This window comes from Acipenser ruthenus, chromosome 4 (genome assembly GCF_902713425.1).
Source record: "Acipenser ruthenus chromosome 4, fAciRut3.2 maternal haplotype, whole genome shotgun sequence".
Classification (NCBI taxonomy): Eukaryota; Metazoa; Chordata; class Actinopteri; order Acipenseriformes; family Acipenseridae; genus Acipenser; species Acipenser ruthenus.
In genome coordinates, this window is record NC_081192.1 from 58,570,186 (window position 1) to 58,589,996 (window position 19,811).

The 19,811-nt window shown below is 36.7% G+C and overlaps 1 protein-coding gene across 1 annotated transcript in view; it reads right to left on the reverse strand.

Annotated features, from left to right (window-relative positions):
- Nucleotides 1-12,883, reverse strand: part of LOC117400040 (potassium voltage-gated channel subfamily KQT member 3) — a 197,444-nt gene extending 184,561 nt beyond the window's left edge. The window contains exon 1 of the mRNA XM_033999488.3: nucleotides 11,989-12,883. Within this exon, the coding sequence (XP_033855379.3) occupies nucleotides 11,989-12,281 (293 nt within the window). The 5' untranslated portion in view covers nucleotides 12,282-12,883. The remainder of the gene's footprint in view (nucleotides 1-11,988) is intronic.
- Between the last annotated feature and the right edge of the window lie 6,928 nt (nucleotides 12,884-19,811).

Genomic DNA, 19,811 nt, shown 5'->3' on the forward strand with positions numbered 1-19,811 from the left:
ATGTGATGTTCTATAATGTGATATTTTATCATGTGATACTTTGTCCTGCGATATTTTGTAACAATTTTAAAGTCACTCTGGATAAGGGCATCTGCTAATAAATAAATACATAAATACATAAATACATAAATATAATTATTAGTAGATGGAAGTTCTGAGTTTTCTAATTAAGCAATAATGAGGTCCAGGGCAATTCCTGGAGATTAATGAGATTTAGTTTTAGTTTACAAAGTTTTGCCAGTCAAATAATACTTAACAAAGTAGCAGTTCACCACTTAGACAGCACCTCAAACAGCACAGCACAGCACTGTTTCCCCCAACATACAACTATCTTGTGGAGTTGGAGTGTTTAAAAAAAAAAAAAAGAAATTCCCAAGCAGGATTGCTCTTGTGATATGTAACCAAAAACCATAATTAATTTACAAAGAATACAAAATGTAAATTTACCTCATTAAAGACACTGGATCATATGCATAAAAGATGGCAGTAATTTCCGGCCATTAAAAAAAACTACTGGGCTGTATTTAACACTCGATTTATAAAACTACTATTTGGTTATTTTACTGACCGGAAGGTGACCATATTAGGAGGGGCGCGTAGCTGCAAGTACACAGGACGATTCCATTGCGGGCAGCTGCGGGGCAGCCCTCTATTGGAGAAACCATGGCGACGCACTGACTGCAGGGAGGAGTTTGCTGAGTACAAAGGGTAAGCAGCTATGTCAAAACCTCCCCTTGCGCTGAGAAACTAAAGCGACCGGCCGGAACTGGTGTTTGTGTTTTCTATTTTGTATTATGTGTTTGTTTGTGTTTGTCATTAGAGGAGCAGGAGGACGGGAGGCTGTAGCCGCAGAGCCAGCACGTACCCCAGAGCACGCCCTCACCACAAAGCACAACACAGCACACACAGCACAGCGCACACACCACGATCCATCAAGCACAGTTTCGTGCACGGAGGATTGTGGTTTAAGGAGTGTCTTTTGTTTACTTTTTTGTGTCGGGACCCAATATCATCGCTGATAGCGGGGTATATTATTATTTTTCATTTTGATTATTTTGTGATATTTTTGTTACTTATTAAAAAGGATTATTCTTTGGGAGATAACAGTCTGGACATTCCACATCTTTTGCACTGCACCATTCATCCTGTCACACATGGTAGCACAACTGAGCCACACCAACACCCCTTCTCATGCCAATAAAGACTCTGCATCACCATGCTGGAAAGTGTTCAGCCAATCAGAGTGCTGCATTTCTTTTCTTTCACAGCACCTACACTGTCAGAAAATTGCAATCAAATTGCATCACCGTTTCCCTTTTTAAAAATGAATAAACACAGCCCACTGCCTTCGAGACAGAACAGCAACTACACTGACAGCTAAATAGTCCACAACAACAATAAAAGCTACACATAAACTTATTTGAAATACAGACTTAAACGAGAGGAAAAACTAGCTCATAAATCTTTCATGCTGGTTCCATTTTCCATCCATCCATTTTTGTCGCAATTATGTTGTAAGTAGGCCTATGATTTTATATACCCTTATAACTAATTAGCAAATACACACGAATTATGTATTTATTATATTAACAGCGTTTGTGTAAGTTTCCACATTTTCTGCATAATTAATTTTAATATTTCAACAAAGTACCTGTGTTTGAAACCAACACATCATGAGTTGTTTTTAATATATTTGTTCCACATTAACGCATATTTGTGATTATTGAACGCATAATCCTTTTGTTTAGCACATTAACAGTTACGCACTTGGCTAAGACTAATATATACGGGTGTGTGAAAGTTGCCTAAGAAGCATAAGAAAAGCAGTAATGGGAATTGGTGAGTGTTGTCGGTTTTTATTCACATGCTACTTCTACCATTTCTAGAACAACTAATTCTCAACAATAATAGCAATAACTATTATTATTTTCTTCTTCTTGGCATGAACCGTTTTAACTGCAAGCCTTTTGCATTCTAGACAGATGGGGGGTAACCTTCTCTTCATCTCTGCCTAGCGCGTAAAGCCTCATGTAAACCCCTATGCATTATTTGAACGATATTCTTTATTGCGCAGCATCTCTTCAGCGCGTTTGGTGATATTTAAATAAACCCTCCCATTATTTTATTATTAATGAGGTCGTTTGCATTTGAACGACTAAATTCTCTCTCTAAAATAAACTCTCATGTAAACGTGGAAGCAGAACTGTCATGACCATAAAAGTGTGAGAGATCTGTTGTCACACTTTTCAGTTTTTGCTTGTAAACTGCCTCAATCAATAACAACAATAATAATAATATAAGGAATAAACTCTTGTGGAAAGATAAATGACGAGACGGAAGATGGAGTTTCCATGTCACTAGAAGCCCGAGATACAATTGCAGACTTTTTATTGCACGCTTTGGTGTACTTTATTTGTTATAATTAGTTGTTGCCGTTTACAATAGCTTGAAAGAGTAGTACTCATGGCCATTTCCCTTCCCTTGTTTTTTGTAATGCTTTTGTTTTGCCACTAAACTTGCTTTTCTTTTTGTGAAGTCATAAATTCAACTTCCATATTTATGTCGTGTTAAATGCCTGTCTTTGCTTCTCACGATACCGTAATGTTGTCAAGTTGCTGTATTTGATCGATTTTCCTGTTTTCTCCATTTTCTTTCAGTTACGCTTTTAGTACATTCATATTGCTCAAAATCTTTTTTCTTGCGGCAGCATTTGTCTGATTTTCAATTAACAAGTCTCATTTTGAAACCTGGTCGTCATTTTCAGTTTGTGTGCTGTGGTGAAGTCAGTTAAGATGCCCATGCGACCGGTACGTAATAAACCTTATAATCTTACAGCGGTACATAAGTAAGCAATAAAACACTTCAGGGTGTGGGATATACTCTAATATCCACATGCCCCGGGTGCGTTATAAGTCACAAGTCAAAGGTAACAGATTCTATATTGGGGCCCCCACCTTCACCCCCAAAAAGTTTTTCATAATCATACAGTAGCCCCTCGCTAAATTGGACACGTTTCTCCAACATAAGAGGATGTCGGGTTGAAAAACAATACAATCACACACATACATTTATAGTGCTCAATGCATTTTAAATGTAAAAATGGATAGGCTATACATTACATTATGTAAAAATATAAATCTGTACAGTAGGCCTATACAGTACACAGTACAGTAGTAAAATCAAATGAATACCTGTAGCACACTTTCATTTTACTTTAGCCTACTGGTAACACAAAATAAATCATGCTGCTGCATTGTACACATTGGTGTACAATGCGAATAAAAGATGATGTTAAATTGAAACTAAATGATTTTATTATTATTATTATTATTATTATTATTATTATTATTATTATTATTATTATTATTATTATTATTGTTAACTTGGCCTACTTAGTAGCCTAGACAATTGACACAAAATAGATCATGGTCCTATACAGATGCTCAGAATGAGCTGGAGGGTTTAGTGGCATATGTGTGCAGTCTATTACTCACAACACGTTGGAGCAACCAGAAATGTCATAGAAATGTGTTTTCAAGGCTTGTACACCTTGCCTTTCGTTGAAATTAGGTACTTGGGTGTTTGCCTCAAAAATGCATTGAGCACAACTGGCAATGCACAAGAAAAAGCGTACTGGGAAATGCCAGCAATAATTGTGACTGTTTAAAAAAAAGGCGCAAATAACATTGCGCTTGTTTGGTACATTTCACCCTCGACCTCCGACTCATTTGCAACTGGTTAGCAACCATTGTTACTGGCGCAACACTTTAGTGCATCTAACCCTAAGCTTTAAAGACAACCCTGCATTTTGTCAGAGCAAAGCACACAGAAAGGTAAAAGAGCAAGATAAAACTGCCCAAAGGGGCACTGAAACAATGTGACTCTTATTTAAAACTATATCACACGATTACTCCCTCTCGATAATATACATATTAAAAAGAATTATCATTATATGAGTTTTCATACTTTACTAATAGTGTGGTATAGTTTATAAGACATTTCTTACTGATTTTGTTCCATGGGCATTTTGATAATTAACAAAATATGAAAATTATAACTCTTTTTAATATAGATTGTAGCGACTGAATAATTGTGTGGTATAGTTTTCAAAATATTTTGCATTGTTTTTTGCAGCCCACGTGTACAGTAGCTAAAGCAATTTAATTTGATGAGTTGATTCACACTGGGGGAGGGGAATGCATAATGAATGGAAAAATAGGCGTGATTGACATAATGAATGGAAGAATAGGCACATCTATCCAGTGTTGTACATGATGTAGAAATCATGGCGATCTTTGATCTCCCTTTTCATGCCGTTGTATAAGGATTATTTGACAAATAAAAGAATATACTGTGAGAACAAATATTTATTTCAGGGGTCTCAAAATCATGGCCCGCGGGCCGAATGCAGCCCCAACAACATTTGAATCCGGCCCCCCTGAAGATTACAGAATACCATATGATAAGGCCCATGGCTACTACACCGAGAAGGACACAAAAAAGTTGTTGAAAATACAAAGACACGTATTACTATTGGATGCATCTTTAGCTGGTCTCAAAAACCGAAATGTCACTTTGCAAAAAAAAAGACAAAAAAAAGACAAAAAAAACCCATTGTATTATTAATCTAAAAATGTCCATGAACTGACTGGTGGAGAAATATATGACAATCATTGCGTTTTTAACCATATGGAAATTATGAATGAAAATATATTATCCATAAAATATATATTCACTGTGCTTCATGATAATAGTTACTGTATGTGTAATTTGTTTAGAGAATTATTCTTTCTGCAACTTTTTCATGTAGCCTAATGTTAATAAGGGATTTAGTAAGTGGTATAAATTATTTTCTCTGATAAACTATTTAATATTCTTAGCATCAATTGTTGATGTATATATTTTCCAAACATTTTTAAAGATTCAATTAGTTACTTATCTTTTAATTTATGAACATGGCAACCAGGCGGAACCTAGTGTACCCCTGTTTGTTGGTGCACTTAAGTTACTGTACAGGGATAGTGGTATTAAATCAGAAAATTTGTACCAAGCGTACCATAAGTATCGAGAAGAGAAAAGAAAATCGACATATAGTATAAAAGGAAAATAGGATAACGAAGCAGAAATGAATCTGAATACAAAGAGAAAAGAGGACCAAGAAGACAGACAGTTTCAAGAAAAGTGGAAAGCTGAGTAAAGGGATGCATGTTTACTGTCAGCTTCAACAACATTTGTAATGTTGTTGAAGCTGACAGTAATGTTGTTGAAGCTGACACCCTGGGATCCTTCAAGAAGCTGCTTGATGAGATTCTGGGATCAATAAGCTACTAACAACCAAACAAGCAAGATGGGCCGAATGGCCTCCTGTCATTTGTAAACTTTCTTATGTTCTTATGTTCGCCACCACCCATGGCTTTGTTGTGTCCAGCAGCAGCAGTTGCGCTGACATAAATTTTGGATCCGGAGCCCAAGAAAAATGAACCGCCAGCTACAGAGAAGGGGGAGAGGTGAGGAGACCACCTCCACCCGCAGTAGTTGCACGGCCGGAGTACGCAGCGCCTCTGCCACTGCCGGAGTATTCCGCACTAAGGACAGCTGCCAGCGCCACACCACTTCCGGAGTGTGCTGCACCACTGTCATCATTGCCACTGCCAGCTTTGCTATGGGCAGTATTTCCACTGCCAGAGCCACCTGTGCTGGGGAAGTCAGCATTGCCACTACCAGCGTTGCTATGGGCAGCATTCCCACTGCCAGAGCCACCTGTGCTGGGGAAGCCAGCATTGCCACTACTAGCGTTGCTATGGGCAGCATTCCCACTGCCAGAACTGCCAATGCTGGAGGAGCCATCCTTACCGCTGTCAGCACTGCAGCTGCCAGCGATGCCACTATAATGCGGAGTGCATTTATATAAAAGATTATGAACCTCGTGAAGTTTTATATTGATAGAACCATGAAAACACAGTTAGCAGCCTAATTACTATAACTAATTTATATCAGTTACCTACAAAGTAGTTGCATAGTGTACTTACATTGCACAAACACACACAGCAGTGACACACTTAACAAAATCTGTTTTGGGCTAGGATAAATACACATGGGGGACGTAGAAGGGTTCCCCCTCTGTGAGAATCAACTTTGAAATAAGTGACCCAGAGCAATTTAACCCCCGAAATACCCCAGTTATTTATTCAATTTGTGTTACATGTGCGGGATGCAAATAAGAAGCTGGCCGAATAAGAAGCTAGCTAAATAAGAAGCTGGAGATTAAGAAGCCAACTTCAGCATCGTCTCAAAAGGTGAGTTTGTATTCCTCACTGAGAGGGTAAGAGTTTGTGTTCCAGTAACTTACTTTAGTGTAAACACTCTGAGCTCATATTCGGGTAAGATTCTACAGAGTCAACCAGGAACGTCATCACTGTGCTGCATTTTTTTAGATAACACATCAGTAAGTGTAAAATAATATATTGCTCGCCTTTCAAAAAGTTATCAAATGGCCTCTCTTCAACAACGTCCATCACTTACGCTAAATCTTAACAAACTTATTTATTCCAACAGCAAGTTTGTGAGGCCACTGTCAGTAATATAAATATGGTTGTTATTATTATTAATATTTGTATTGTTGTTTAGTTTTATGGCCTTAAGATTACAGTAGTTTAAACCCTCACTGCTGGGTAATCCGTAGCCTATAATTTGTAATAATGCAAGCATTTTTCTTCATGAGAACCCTCTGCAGTGTTACAAGATCATTATTTTGCCATTGTCCGTATTAAAGCATTTTGTTTTAACATTCTCGATTGTTTTAATGTATTTTAATTCAGATATCATGGGTAAATGAACTAGATAATTACTGTTTTTAAAACTTCTATTCCGTAAAAGACGGCAGGGCAAATCTTTTTTCTAACATTTAAATTTAGTGTAGTCATGCTCCCTCTCCAATAACACACTGAGTCTTTTCTTTTCTTTCTTTTTGCACGTAAATAGCGAGACATGTATTGCCCATGATGTGTGATTACAGTAAACAATGCGAAATAAAGGGGGTTCATCTGTATTTTCAAAGGATGGCGCTCGATGAAGTCTTCATTACACACAGCATCTGCAATTTCTTTAGTTTACAAAATATGCATGCACAGACTCTTTCGAGAGTGTATAACTGCAGGCTAGGAGACCTGCTCGTCTGCCAGTTCTGTTGTCAATTCAACGCTTGTCTTCTTTCTATTCCTTAAGGATATTATCTTCAAGTATTGCTCATCCTTGTTAGACAGCTTTTGGGGTCTTCCAGTCCTGGGTTTGTCAATTACAGATGATGTTTGTCTGTACTTGTTGATTATGCTTTGGATACCACACCTTGAAAATCGAGTGAATGTCTACAAATAAGTTGCTCTCTTGTATTTTCAAGCAAGAAATGTATTTTTACTCTAATTTCATATGTGTCGCTTTATTATTGGATGAGTTTAACTTTTTGTGGTCCCACTTCGACAGTGTTAAAACACACACATAATTGCACTCTGACTCCTACACATGAAATGTATGGCATTAAAACATTTTTAAAAAATCTTTACCGAAGTGTGTGATTAAAATCTAGCATAAAAATTCACTGCACATTATGTAGTCAAATAACATTGCTAATAGCATTCATTTTTCTTCTGAATATTTAATACAATTTTTCAGAATCCTTCTACAAGGAAGTGCCCACCTACTGCAGATAACAACAGTTTGTGTGTTAGTATAATACAAATATGATTTTAAAATGCATGGTAAGTAATTGGTATAATTAGTGTACACTATCATCAACAATTAGGCTGTAATTCTGTTTATATAATACCTTATCATAGTTATAAAAAATATTCATTACAATATATTCCTCACCTAGATAAAACAACCTGGATCGACGCTCACTGCTGTGTGTGTCCATTTAGATTTTTTGTATATAGTGACATAAATGAATGTATTTTAAAATGATATGTTATGTAAATATTATAATTTAGATATTAAATCTGATATAATATGTATGTATTGATATTTAGTATGATACAAATTAAGAGTTAATTAATTTTACATAAAATAATCTTATGGTTATAATTAGTTTAGCTGAAACAGTATTAAAACTGTTTTTTTTCCATATAACTGATTTTTTTTAAAATCACAAATGACCTTTTTAAAACATTCTCATAATTATTTGCAAAGATAAAGAATTAGAACTTAAAAACCACTAAATGCTGAATTGTAAGAAAGAGGAAGATGAATCTGCAAAATGTCTGTGTAATGGTTGTGAACAGCAGGACTCGGAGTGGCTGCGGCTCAGACACAGTCCTACTGCAGGCTGCGCAGGACACCACTTTGTAGCATAAACGTGGTCCCCACTTGGTTGTTTATTTTTTAAATATATTTGTTCTAAATTGAAACAAATATTATCAATGTTCGTCTTAAAACATAATTTTCGATATATTTTTTGTTTAAAGAAAATGTTGGCAAGTCATGGTCCCCACTTGGCTGGTGGAGAATCATAGTCTGCACTTGGTAGCATAGACATGAATATGTGTGTGTATGCGTGTGAATGAGTGGGTGTGCATGTGTGTATGTGTGTGTGCGCGTGCGTGTGTGTGTGTTTGGACCCCAAGCCGAAATAAGACCCCATCGGGATGCAGAGAATTCACTTTACCCGAAAATGATCTAAATTGAAGATCCGCTTTTGTACTGTTGAAATGTAATAAATAGGCTGGTTTTGAAATTGTAAAGAAGCTACCAGCAGTGAGTGGAAGAGAAGAGACAATAAACATTAATTGCAATGTATCTTCTTGGCAGCACATGTAATAATTATTTAATGAATGTAATAATCCCCTCTTGAAACCAGTTTACCAACAGTTACCAGAAGTTTAAAACTGAAGGGTGCTGCATCTGAGGCTCTCTTCAATACCAGTCATTTACTGCTGTGCACCACCCAGTTCCTGAGGTACTACTAATTTAAGCATTATTGATAAAAACAAAAATCATACAGGATTTTCCTTATATGGTATTTTTTTTTAAATGTGACTTCAGTCATGTAATGTGAGGGCCAGTGGCATTGGCTGCAGTAGGGTATGATGCTTGCATGTTCAATAAGAGCTTCTGCTCACAGCAAATACACATCTATTCTAACCTGAACATCATTCAGTTGTTGACCTGTCAACAGAAAACTAATTGTGGCCAATTGTGTGGTGCTTTAAGAAAGAGCTTGTTTCCTGCCCTGATGGATATTATGGATGCCATGTTCCTTTTCAACACGTCTTTCTTCTTGCAGAAATTCAATGGTGTACCATTTCAAAGTGTGGAATGATAAAGTAGGGCCAGGTTGACTGTGATGGAAACTAGACCTCCCAATTGATTTGTCTGCATGTATCTTTTGCAGCTGTCCAGGTTTAATTACATTCTTTGATAAATTGCAATACAGGTTTGGAGTTCGCTAATTAAGGTGAGCAAATGTAAACATGGAAGACTGCATTTGGTAATCTCTAAGGTTAAATTTATAAGAAGTCAATCTCAAGTTAAAAAAAAAACACATTTTACATTGTATATGTTTTGTATAGTGGAATGGGTGAGTGATTCCACATTACTTATTGAGGTGGCAGTGATAAGTCTGTGTTGCGGGCAGCATTTGCTGTGTGTGGCAAGGTGACAGGTCCCCCACATGTAAACAAAGGGGTATAGGCTGGAGGGAAGCATGTGCCATACTGCCCACTCCTCCTTCCTGAAAATGAAAGCTGGCTTGTTGAAATTATTATTGTTGTAATCATTGTGTGTATTACAGTTCCCAGTCTTGTGAGTTTGCCACTAGTATGTATGTGGATATTGGAAAGAAATCCAAATGCATACATCAATTTGGGGGTGATTGATTAATTTACAGTACCATAATTGACAAAGATGTGGACAACATGTACTGTATGCAGGACAAACACCCATTCTGGGTCTTAGGCTGTAGGAACAGCTTAAGTTGTAAGCTATTTGGAGTACTAGAATGACCCGTAGAAGTTCTGTGTGTTAAAACAATTGAACAACTCTGCTGCTATCAGCAAACTTTTATTTGTGTGATTACTGAATTGCACGCATGAGCATCAGCTACCCAATCACAGGTGGTTAATATGCTCTCTTGCAGAGTGCATGATTGCTGGTGCACAAATATCCTCTGCTGCTGCTCTCAATTACTTAACTAAACCCTTAATTGAACCAATAATTAGCCTAATTAGGCCTTTTTAATTGTTCTCAGCTCCTAGAAAGTTGCAGATTTCAAGTTATTTATAACATTTTACAGTTCCGTTATAAATCTCCAACTATTTAAAAGCTGAAAGCAATTTAAAAAAGCCCAATTAAGCTATTATTAGTTCAGTGAAGGGTTTAGTTAAGTAATTGAGAGCTCAGTTGGAATGAAAACCAGCAGACACAGGGTCCCTGGGATCGGGGTTGAAAACCACTACGATAGATGACCAACAATAAGTCTGTTTTTTATTTCATTTGTATTATTCTTTTTTTTTTTAAATTGTACTTTTTCTGTAAGGCATGCAAATACATCAACTGTGTAATACTGAGTTTGCTGTATTTATTATTATAAAATAATTCATTCTCAAGAATTTTAAAAGTAGGGTGTCTAGTATTCATGTTTTTCAGAAATTTCCCAGCACCACACTCCAAAACAATTCAAAACAATCTGACTTTGAATATCCCTGGCACCCAGGTAATTGCACAAGTCTCAGTGTCTTGTTTATCCTACTATGGTTATATAGTCCGTATTAAGAACGTTTCTTATACATTAGTCAACTGTTATATAAACGTAGGACAGCTGGAAATGTTGCTATTGAAGATATAACCACTGTTCTAACATGGAACTGCAAACTACTTCCTGTCACATCACACTGTAATTTCCCCCCTACTCTTCAACAAAGTAATATAAGACATTCCTCTACTTGCAAAACCATTGTCGATAAACATGTGAGCTGAATTACACAGCACGTATTAAAAAAGGTGCTGCTAATTACTGAATACTTGTAGACTTCATCAATAACTTTCAAAATGTAAAACATGGATTGCAGTTCAATAATACAACATTAGGCTCTGGGTGACTAATCCATCACACTAAATCCCTTGATAGTACCAGTGACTGGTAATCTCATGAAAAGTCTATATGGATAATATCACATTTAATTCGTTTCTGTTTTATTTTTAAAACTGAGGATCCAGAGGAAAGGGTTATGTAGACAACCACCGTTTTTACAAGTGATTTTCGGCGAGAAATTATATATAAAATAAAGTATAGAAATATCATTATTTTTAAATGGTAATGCAAAACTATACAAACGTAATTTAGATATTTTATTTAACATCGTGTAATCGAAGAAACTGCACAATGATATCCAAAAGTCCACCAGAAGCCATAATAGTAAATCGGTATTTTAAGTTAGATTTCGAAATGTCACATTTTTCCATGTATGTCAGTTTTTCGTTAAGTATATGGAAAACTACATGGTATGTAATTCAATATGTTAACGTAACATTATTCAGCAGTTTTCATTCAACTTTATAAAGCAAAATGTGTTAATTCTAAGGCCGGGTGATGCAAAACCATAGTGTACAAGAGAATGGTTTTACTTTGAAAGTTGATGTTCTGTGTAATTAGTAATTCATGCTTGTTGGTTCTGCTTATATAATTATTTACAACTGCTTTATTTTACACATTTGAATCTGGTCCAGCTACAGAAGTGCCTACCAAGAGCACAGTAATTTCTATCCGATTGGCTGTAGCCTACTTAATGTGACAATATGATGTATTTGTCTTGAAATTTCTGTTGTGAAATGAGAAATACGATTGACGTTTTTAACACAAAAATGATTTGTAAAGGCAAATCTCCAACAATGTTATAATCAACCAACGCCGTTTCAATTCACAACATGTAAAAACGCATAAATAAACTATTCCATTTAGAAACGTTGGCTGAAATAGTGAAATATGAGGTTACTTACACAAAAGCATGATAGAGTAAAGCCCATCCTCTAGGTCTCTCAAGCGCGTCGTAAATCAAGTTCTGAATTCTTCTGTACTTGACATTATTCCGCTTTACAGGTCTCGTGTATCCGAGGGGCGTTTTGGCCAAGAGTCCCAGACACTGAGAACCCCGTTTAAAATCATCTTTTTCGGGACCCATGAGCAAAAGGGTTCCATCTTTATCAGTCCCCAAGTTCTCCCCCGACAACCCATCATTCTTGTCCTTTTGTTCCCCTGAAGCGTTACCAGCATTCCTGGACTTAATCCCCATTTTCTTATGTGTTCCTCAATGGCAGGCTTGTAGAAAACACGAAGAAGCAATATGCCACGATCTGTGCAATAGATCACATTGCTTTTGGCAAAGAATAGGTCATCATTTAAGGATCGTGTCTCAAACTGATGGGAGGCGCTCAGACCGGTTGGATTGAAAACATTTCAAGAGCTGTTGGTGAAACATGATCATCTTGCACAGCTGGTAGTTTCTATCAACCGCTGTTTCTTGAATTCTGTCTCGATTACACAGCTTTGGCGAAGGTATTTCCCGTTGAGAAATCGGCTACAACATTGGAAAGATGTTGGTCCGTTGTGTGCACAGCACTAGTAGTATTTTCTTATTTGACTCGCTTTGTGTTTAAAAGGCCAGATGTTTCCATTGCAAACAACCGTGTAAATTGCATTATGCGAACCCCCAAAACATGACACCATTGAATTTATACCGGATCGAGGTTTTCACCAGAGTACAGCAGTTTAACGAAGACAAAAACGGAGAGTCAAAAAAGATCGCATATGTGATTCATTGCTTCTTGCATTTCCGCTGGTAATATACAAGCTATTGTTGGGTGGGGAGGAGGCTGGAGAGCTAGGCACCACTGGTTTTTGAGCTCTGACTGAGATGAGACACAGAGGGAAGCTGGCTGTGCAAACACTCACTGTGGAGAGAAAGCATGTGATCTGATAATGTTTGTCAGCAGCTCTCATCAGCGTTAAGTATATGGAAAACTACATGGTATGTAATTCAATGAGTTGCAATACCGGGAAACTGTTATTTATACCTACTCAGCGAAAATGTACTCGTCGAAAATATTTATTTATTATACATAATACGTAAACACGTTATTTTCTGGTGGTGCATTGCCCTACAAATACACATTGAATGGTAAACATTAGTATTTGACGACTGTTGTGGGTTTGTTTTGCTCTAAAGTGAGCGTTTGGGTCTTGCTATATTTGACATACGACCGTGGTATTCTGATAATTTTGATCTTTTAGAATACTTTAACTTTAAAAAAAACAAATGTAAGTGGTATCCTTTTCACCTGACGTCGGTTTCAAATATAATACGTTGTCGTTTTAGGTGGTAGATTGTGTAAAATAAATGCATCATTATAAAGCTACCAGAAACCTAATACCATTGTTCATCGTCAGCATTACAAAATTAATTGATCAAATAACAATTGAATTCAGACGTCTTTGCAGTTTAAATCACATTTCAGGACCCTGGAGAGGGTAACTGCGAGGATTAACTGTCTTGTATTAACCAGGGAAGGGTGCCGTGGAAAGCCATCAGATAATGCGTTCAGTGAATCTTTCAAAAGACTAATTCCCTGCTCATGGTATTTGACCCATTTGAAAATGGAAAATCACATATTTACAGCAGTAAAGTTAGCTCACTTTGCACTGCTGCTGTACAAATAAAAACTGGTATAAAGGGTGGACCTTTCCTTAAATGAATGCAAACCAATTTTTTTTTTTTTTTTTTTTTTAAACATTATTTTCTGACATCCTTATAGCACTAGCAACTATTTCCCATTAGTAATTCTTGTACTGGAGATCTTTTGTTTCTTTGCTTTTTTTTTTAATGGGACATAGAGATATTTTAAATACAATATAGATGCAATGTTTATGGTGCTTCCCAATGGTCTAGCTCAGACCATGTGAACTCCAACAAGGTACCAGGATGCAAACGTTTCTCTGAACCATGTTTGAATTAAAAGTTTTTAAAAAATGAATTCAAATAAAAAAAAAGTGAAATGGAGACTGGCCACCACCCCCAGAACAGTATAAGTTTAGCATAATAATACAGCAGCCAGAGAACATTACAAAAAAGATTTTCATATAGAAATACCAAAACAGGTGTTCTGCTGGTCAGGTTGGTTAAGGAGTTTCTTAGATTCCATCTTTCAGCAAATGTCATGAGAAATAATTAAATACTGGGAAATGCCTGTTTTTGTTATTTAAGGAACAGCTTAGTACAGATATTAATTAAAGCAGGCAATTTACGTAATCTATTATTGTTATTCTTTATATTCACTATGTTTATTATTTTATGTTTGAGTAATCCCATCCTGGTGACATTTCTCAAACACATCCTGGTGGCCTCAATGCATTTGCAACACTCTGCTCCCACTGAATGTAAGAAACAATGGGGTGGATATCCCTCTGGTGATAGTTTGCATTTTCCACTGTCTCGCCCAGTTATTCTACAGTAATATTTGGGCACCACTTGCTTAGTGCTATCTTTGCATGTATTTGAAGATGTGTGACATCTTTTCAGGGAAACCAGGATATGTGGTGAGCAAACAGTCAACACTGGAACCAGACCTACCTGTTTCATGTTCAAGGTAACAGAGCTATAATATGTTTTAGGGGCAAATAAAATGTAATCTTAAACGTAATGTTGCATTACCAGCATGTATAAATAATGTGTGTAAATTGCAACTAACACAAATAAGAGACCCCTTTTTTGTGTTCAGGTTAATATATTTTGACCTAAAGCTTGGTAGGTCTATTGTGATTTGGTTCTCATTATTTTATGAAACAATTTGCACTGACAAGCTTTCAGATATATATTTTTTCATTTGCATGTTTAATATTCAGTTTTAAAATGGTAAAAGTAACGTATGCACTTCACAGCACAGTTATATTTGTATTGTGTAATTTTTTTTGGACTTAGTGGGATTACAGATTCACATGAATTGTGAGGGTCTGGAACCAACTCCCCTGTAATATTGTTGAAGCTGACACCCTGGGATCCTTCAAGAAGCTGCTTGATGGGATTCTGGGATCAATAAGCTACTAACAAACAAATGAGCAAGATGGGCCAAATGGCCTCCTCTCCTTTGTAAACTTTCTTATGTTCTTATGCAACACAACTGAATCCTTTAGGTTCTTGACTCTTAGGGTAACAAAGTATATGTCTCTAGTACATGTATTTTTTAGAGCACGACTTGTATCCCAAACATGTGAGATAAGAGGGTTGTGTGGTGATGAAAATACAAGCATATTTTACATAACTGAATTGTTTTTCTCTTTCAACAGTAGTCTTTAATGTACATTCCAGGGAATGCTACTATCTGTGATATGTCAGACCCATTCCAAGTTACTCTTCAAAGTACATGGTTCTAACAAAATAATTCCAGTAAATCATAAAATGCTATAATTCCTTTGGTCAGATTTTCCTATGTGAAAAACCCACACATTGTGGTAAAGGAGAATTTGAATTTGTAATAGTAATGTGTTTAAAGACATTGGAGAAGAATATTTAGCAAACATTCGTTGCAGATACTTCAATACAGTACTTCTGGTCAACTTCCTAAAGGCGCACAAAGGAATTAAGTCGGCGTTGAAAATCCATCAGTCATAGGAAAAGCAATGATTGGTACTCGAGTGTGAGCCAATGGATCTAGTTTCTGGAAGTTTAGGTCTTTTAAAGAAAATAAATGGGAAAACCTATAGAATGTTTTGTGTTTTTTAAGTGTTTATTTTTTCTGGAGAAACATTTATTTTAAAAAATGTTCTTCCAATGGGACAGCATGGAAAAGAGTGCTAGATACCAATTTTATTGTTTGTAATGTTTGCCTCTTTCGTATAGGAAAATTGTGATTTCTATGAAGTGAGGGTAATACATATTAGCTAAGACTAACTGGAATTATTTTGTTAGCTATGTAGGCCTACTAGGCTCCCATACCCTGCGGAAAACTGGAAACAAAACATGTAGGACACCCAGATCAAAAAATATAATGCAACTCCTAAAATGCAAAAGATACTGCACAATTTTTAGGTTTTGCTAACACATAGGATGACATTATTTTTAGAGAGACTTGAGTATATCAGAACTCAGAACAACTCATTATTTCATGGTCACATGGACAATTGTCAAGGGCAAAAAAAAAGCCACAACAGAAGCAAAGCCAGAGTTTTAAAAATATATATTCTGCTTTCGCATTTGCTAAAAAAAATATGTCCCTAAAGAGTAGCAACAAATTAAGAACCAATTTAGTTGACAAAAAATAATAGTACTACTCAGGCGCATAGTATACATTGAGGAAGCCAAGGTGTCACGCCACTTCTCAATCTCCATACGCAGGTTTGCCATTTGTATGCTAAAACCAGTGAAGCGTACAAAAACCAGAAAAAATAGCAAATATATTAAATTACTACTTTTCACAAGTTTTTACAAAGGAGGATACGGACAACATGCTCCACATGTCGACCTGTTCCTATCCAGTTTTAAATAACTTTAGCATAACAGAGGCAGAAGTGTTAAAGGGACCAGGAGCTCTTCAAATAAACAAATCCTCTGAGCCGGATGAGATCCTCCCAATAGTACTCAAAGAAATTAAAGAAGTTATTTACAAACCGCTAACCAAGATTATACAACAGTCTCTTGACACAGGGGTTGTACTGACAGACTGGAGAATTGCAAACGTAATACTGATCCACAAAAAAGGGAGACAAAACTGAACCAGGTAACTACAAACCAATAAGCCTGACTTCTAAAAACAGTCAGCATGGTTTTAGGAAAGGGAGATCATGTCTAACTAACCTGCTTGATTTTTTTGAGGTTGCAACATTGACAATGGATAATTGCAAAGCATACAACATGGTTTATTTAGATTTCCAGAAAGCTTTTGACAAAGTCCTGCATAAAAGATTAATTCTCAAACTGAACGCAGTAGGGATTCAAGGAAATGCATGCACATAGATTATAGAGTGGTTAACATGTAGAAAACAGAAAGTACTCATTAGAGGAGAAACCTCAAAATGGAGCGAGGTAACCAGTGGTGTACCACAGGGATCAGTATTAGGTCCTCTGCTATTCCTAATCTACATTAATGATTTACATTCTGATATAGTAAGCAAACTTGTTAAATTTGCAGACAACACAAAAATAGGAGGAGTGGCAAACACTGTTGCAGCAGCAAAGGTCATTTAAAATGATCTAGACAGCATTCATAACTGGGCAGACACATGGCAAATGACATTTCATAGAGAAAAGTGTAAGGTACTGCATGCAGGCAATAAAAATGTGCATTATAAATATCATATGGGAGATACTGAAATTGAAGAAGGAATCTATGAAAAAGACCTAGGAATTTATGTTGACTCAGAAATGTCTTCATCTAAAATGTTAAAATGTTACAATGCATTAGTAAGACCTCATAATATTGTGTTCAGTTCTGGTCACCTTGTTACAAAAAGGATATTGCTGCTCTAGAAAGAGTGCAAAGAAGAGCGACCAGAATTATCCCAGGTTTAAAAGGCATGTTGTATGCAGACAGGCTAAAAGAAGTGAATCTATTCAGTCTTGAACAAAGAAGACTACGCGGTGATCTGATTCAAGCATTCAAAATTCTAAAAGGTATTGACTGTCGACCCAGGGGACTTTTTCGACCTGAAAAAAGAAACAAGGACCAGGGTCACAAATGGAGATTAGATGAAGAGGCATTCAGAAGAGAAAATAAGAGACACTTTTTTACACAGAGAATTGTGAGTGTCTGGAACCAACTCCCCAGTAATGTTGTTGAAACTGACACCCTGGGATCCTTCAAGAAGCTGCTTGATGAGATTCTGTGATCAATAAACTACTAACAACCAAACAAGCAAGATGGGCCGAATGGCCTCCTCTTGTTTGTAAGCTTTCTTATGTTCTTATGTTCTTATGTGCTGTGCTACTAGTTAAAGAGCTCAGGTGTATGTCTGCATATGCTATATTACCATGTAACCCACGATATAAACTAAAATGTCCAGTTTAAGGCACTTAAAAAGGAATTGCTTACAACATACGAATATCTGCTTGCTTCTGCAGTCTGTCGCAAATAAACTAAATCGACAGGAAGTCCATTAAAAGAGTATTTTCACAGGAAGTCATTTAGAGATATTTTGAAATGACTTCCTGTTCATTTAGAGATATCTCTAAATGAACAGCGTGTTATTTCAAGATATCTTAAAATGATTTAGAGATACAGTAGTCTCCGGCTGAGAGAACACCCCCCTGGAAGCAAGCAAAGTGTTCTTATAGCTGAATTGTTCTCTTAGACGGAGTTAGCCACCAGACACAATATGAATCAATAAATAAATAAATACATATATATTACTTGTCATAATGCACATGCATCAACATATGAAATGAACTGAATAAGTAAAATAAAAGCAATAAGCAATTGTATGTTAACACTAGAATGACCAAGACAGTAATTTTGACAATGTTATTGGAAATGACATTTAAATTGCAGGGTGTGTGTTTAAGATACGGAGCTGTGCTTGCTTGACTTTTCGTAAATATATGTACTAATTCCCCTGACAGAGAGAATCACGTAGCTGCAAAAATGAGGGAGATAAAATACTGTCATACCTATTCTGACCAGGAGCAGTCAAATTGACCAATGCATATAAAACATATTATAACAATTAAATGTTGCGGTATTATTTGTATTTAACAGTCGAAACTTGCCACCATGTATTGAAGTTTGATTATATCAGTCTGCATTCCTCAAATGAGCGGTCTTCTGACATTTCTATTGTTTCAATGAGCCTCCTGATAGCCCATCAATCAGCCTTGACAGCTCACGGCGCCAGGCTGTCTGTCTGCACTCTGGTTACTATAAGTCACTTTTTTTCTAAGAAATTAATTGTTACCCCAATACACATTGAAAATGGACTGTGGAAGACGCAGGACAGCAAAGCAGTGTTTGGAATTACTGCAAATTTGACCAAACAACGATTCTGATGCAGCAGAGATGGACAGTGAGGAATCTGGCGAAGTGGGCGCAGGAGATCCCATGAGAGAAGCAATCCTGTGGCAGCCCCTGCAAGGATGCAAGCCACTTCACCTGCATTAGCCCCTGCACCTGATACAGCCACTACTTCACCTGAGGCAGCCACTTCTCCAGTGGTAGCATCAGCACCACCTGGCACTCGAGGCTGTTAGTGATGCACTGTTTAGAACACTATAAATCCTGGTGTTGAAGCTGCAGGTAGAAGGGGTGAACATAATATTTTAAGGGAGATTCCAGGGCCCACGGCATATGCAAAATGCATTGAGTGCTTTTTCGCCTATTGATGGACATGGATACGCTTCAACACATACAATGTTGCACTGAAACAGAAGCCCACTGACAACTACAAGACAACTGGTCAATGCCCTGAGGAATCAGAAGCTTTCATTGCACTAGTATATGCCTGTGGAGCATTTGGTGCCAGAAGCCTGGGCTACTGTTTATAGCTGTGCCAAATGTGCAAAGACGGTAAGTGCACTGCATATTTTAAAAAGTGCAGGATCTGTGTGATTTGTGCCAGCACTTGGTTTTAAATGAAGTCCATTCTGTTCAAATGTTTATTTATTCATGTCATTTCGATTATAGTATGTCTGAGTATAAACGCATAGCTTCGGTTGCAAATATGTGCTTTGCTATGTAGGCAATATAAGCCCATTTATTAAAAAAATGTTGATACTTATTTACATCGTTTCAGTGGTACAGTTTTGTATGTACATGATATACCTGTATATACACAATGTATT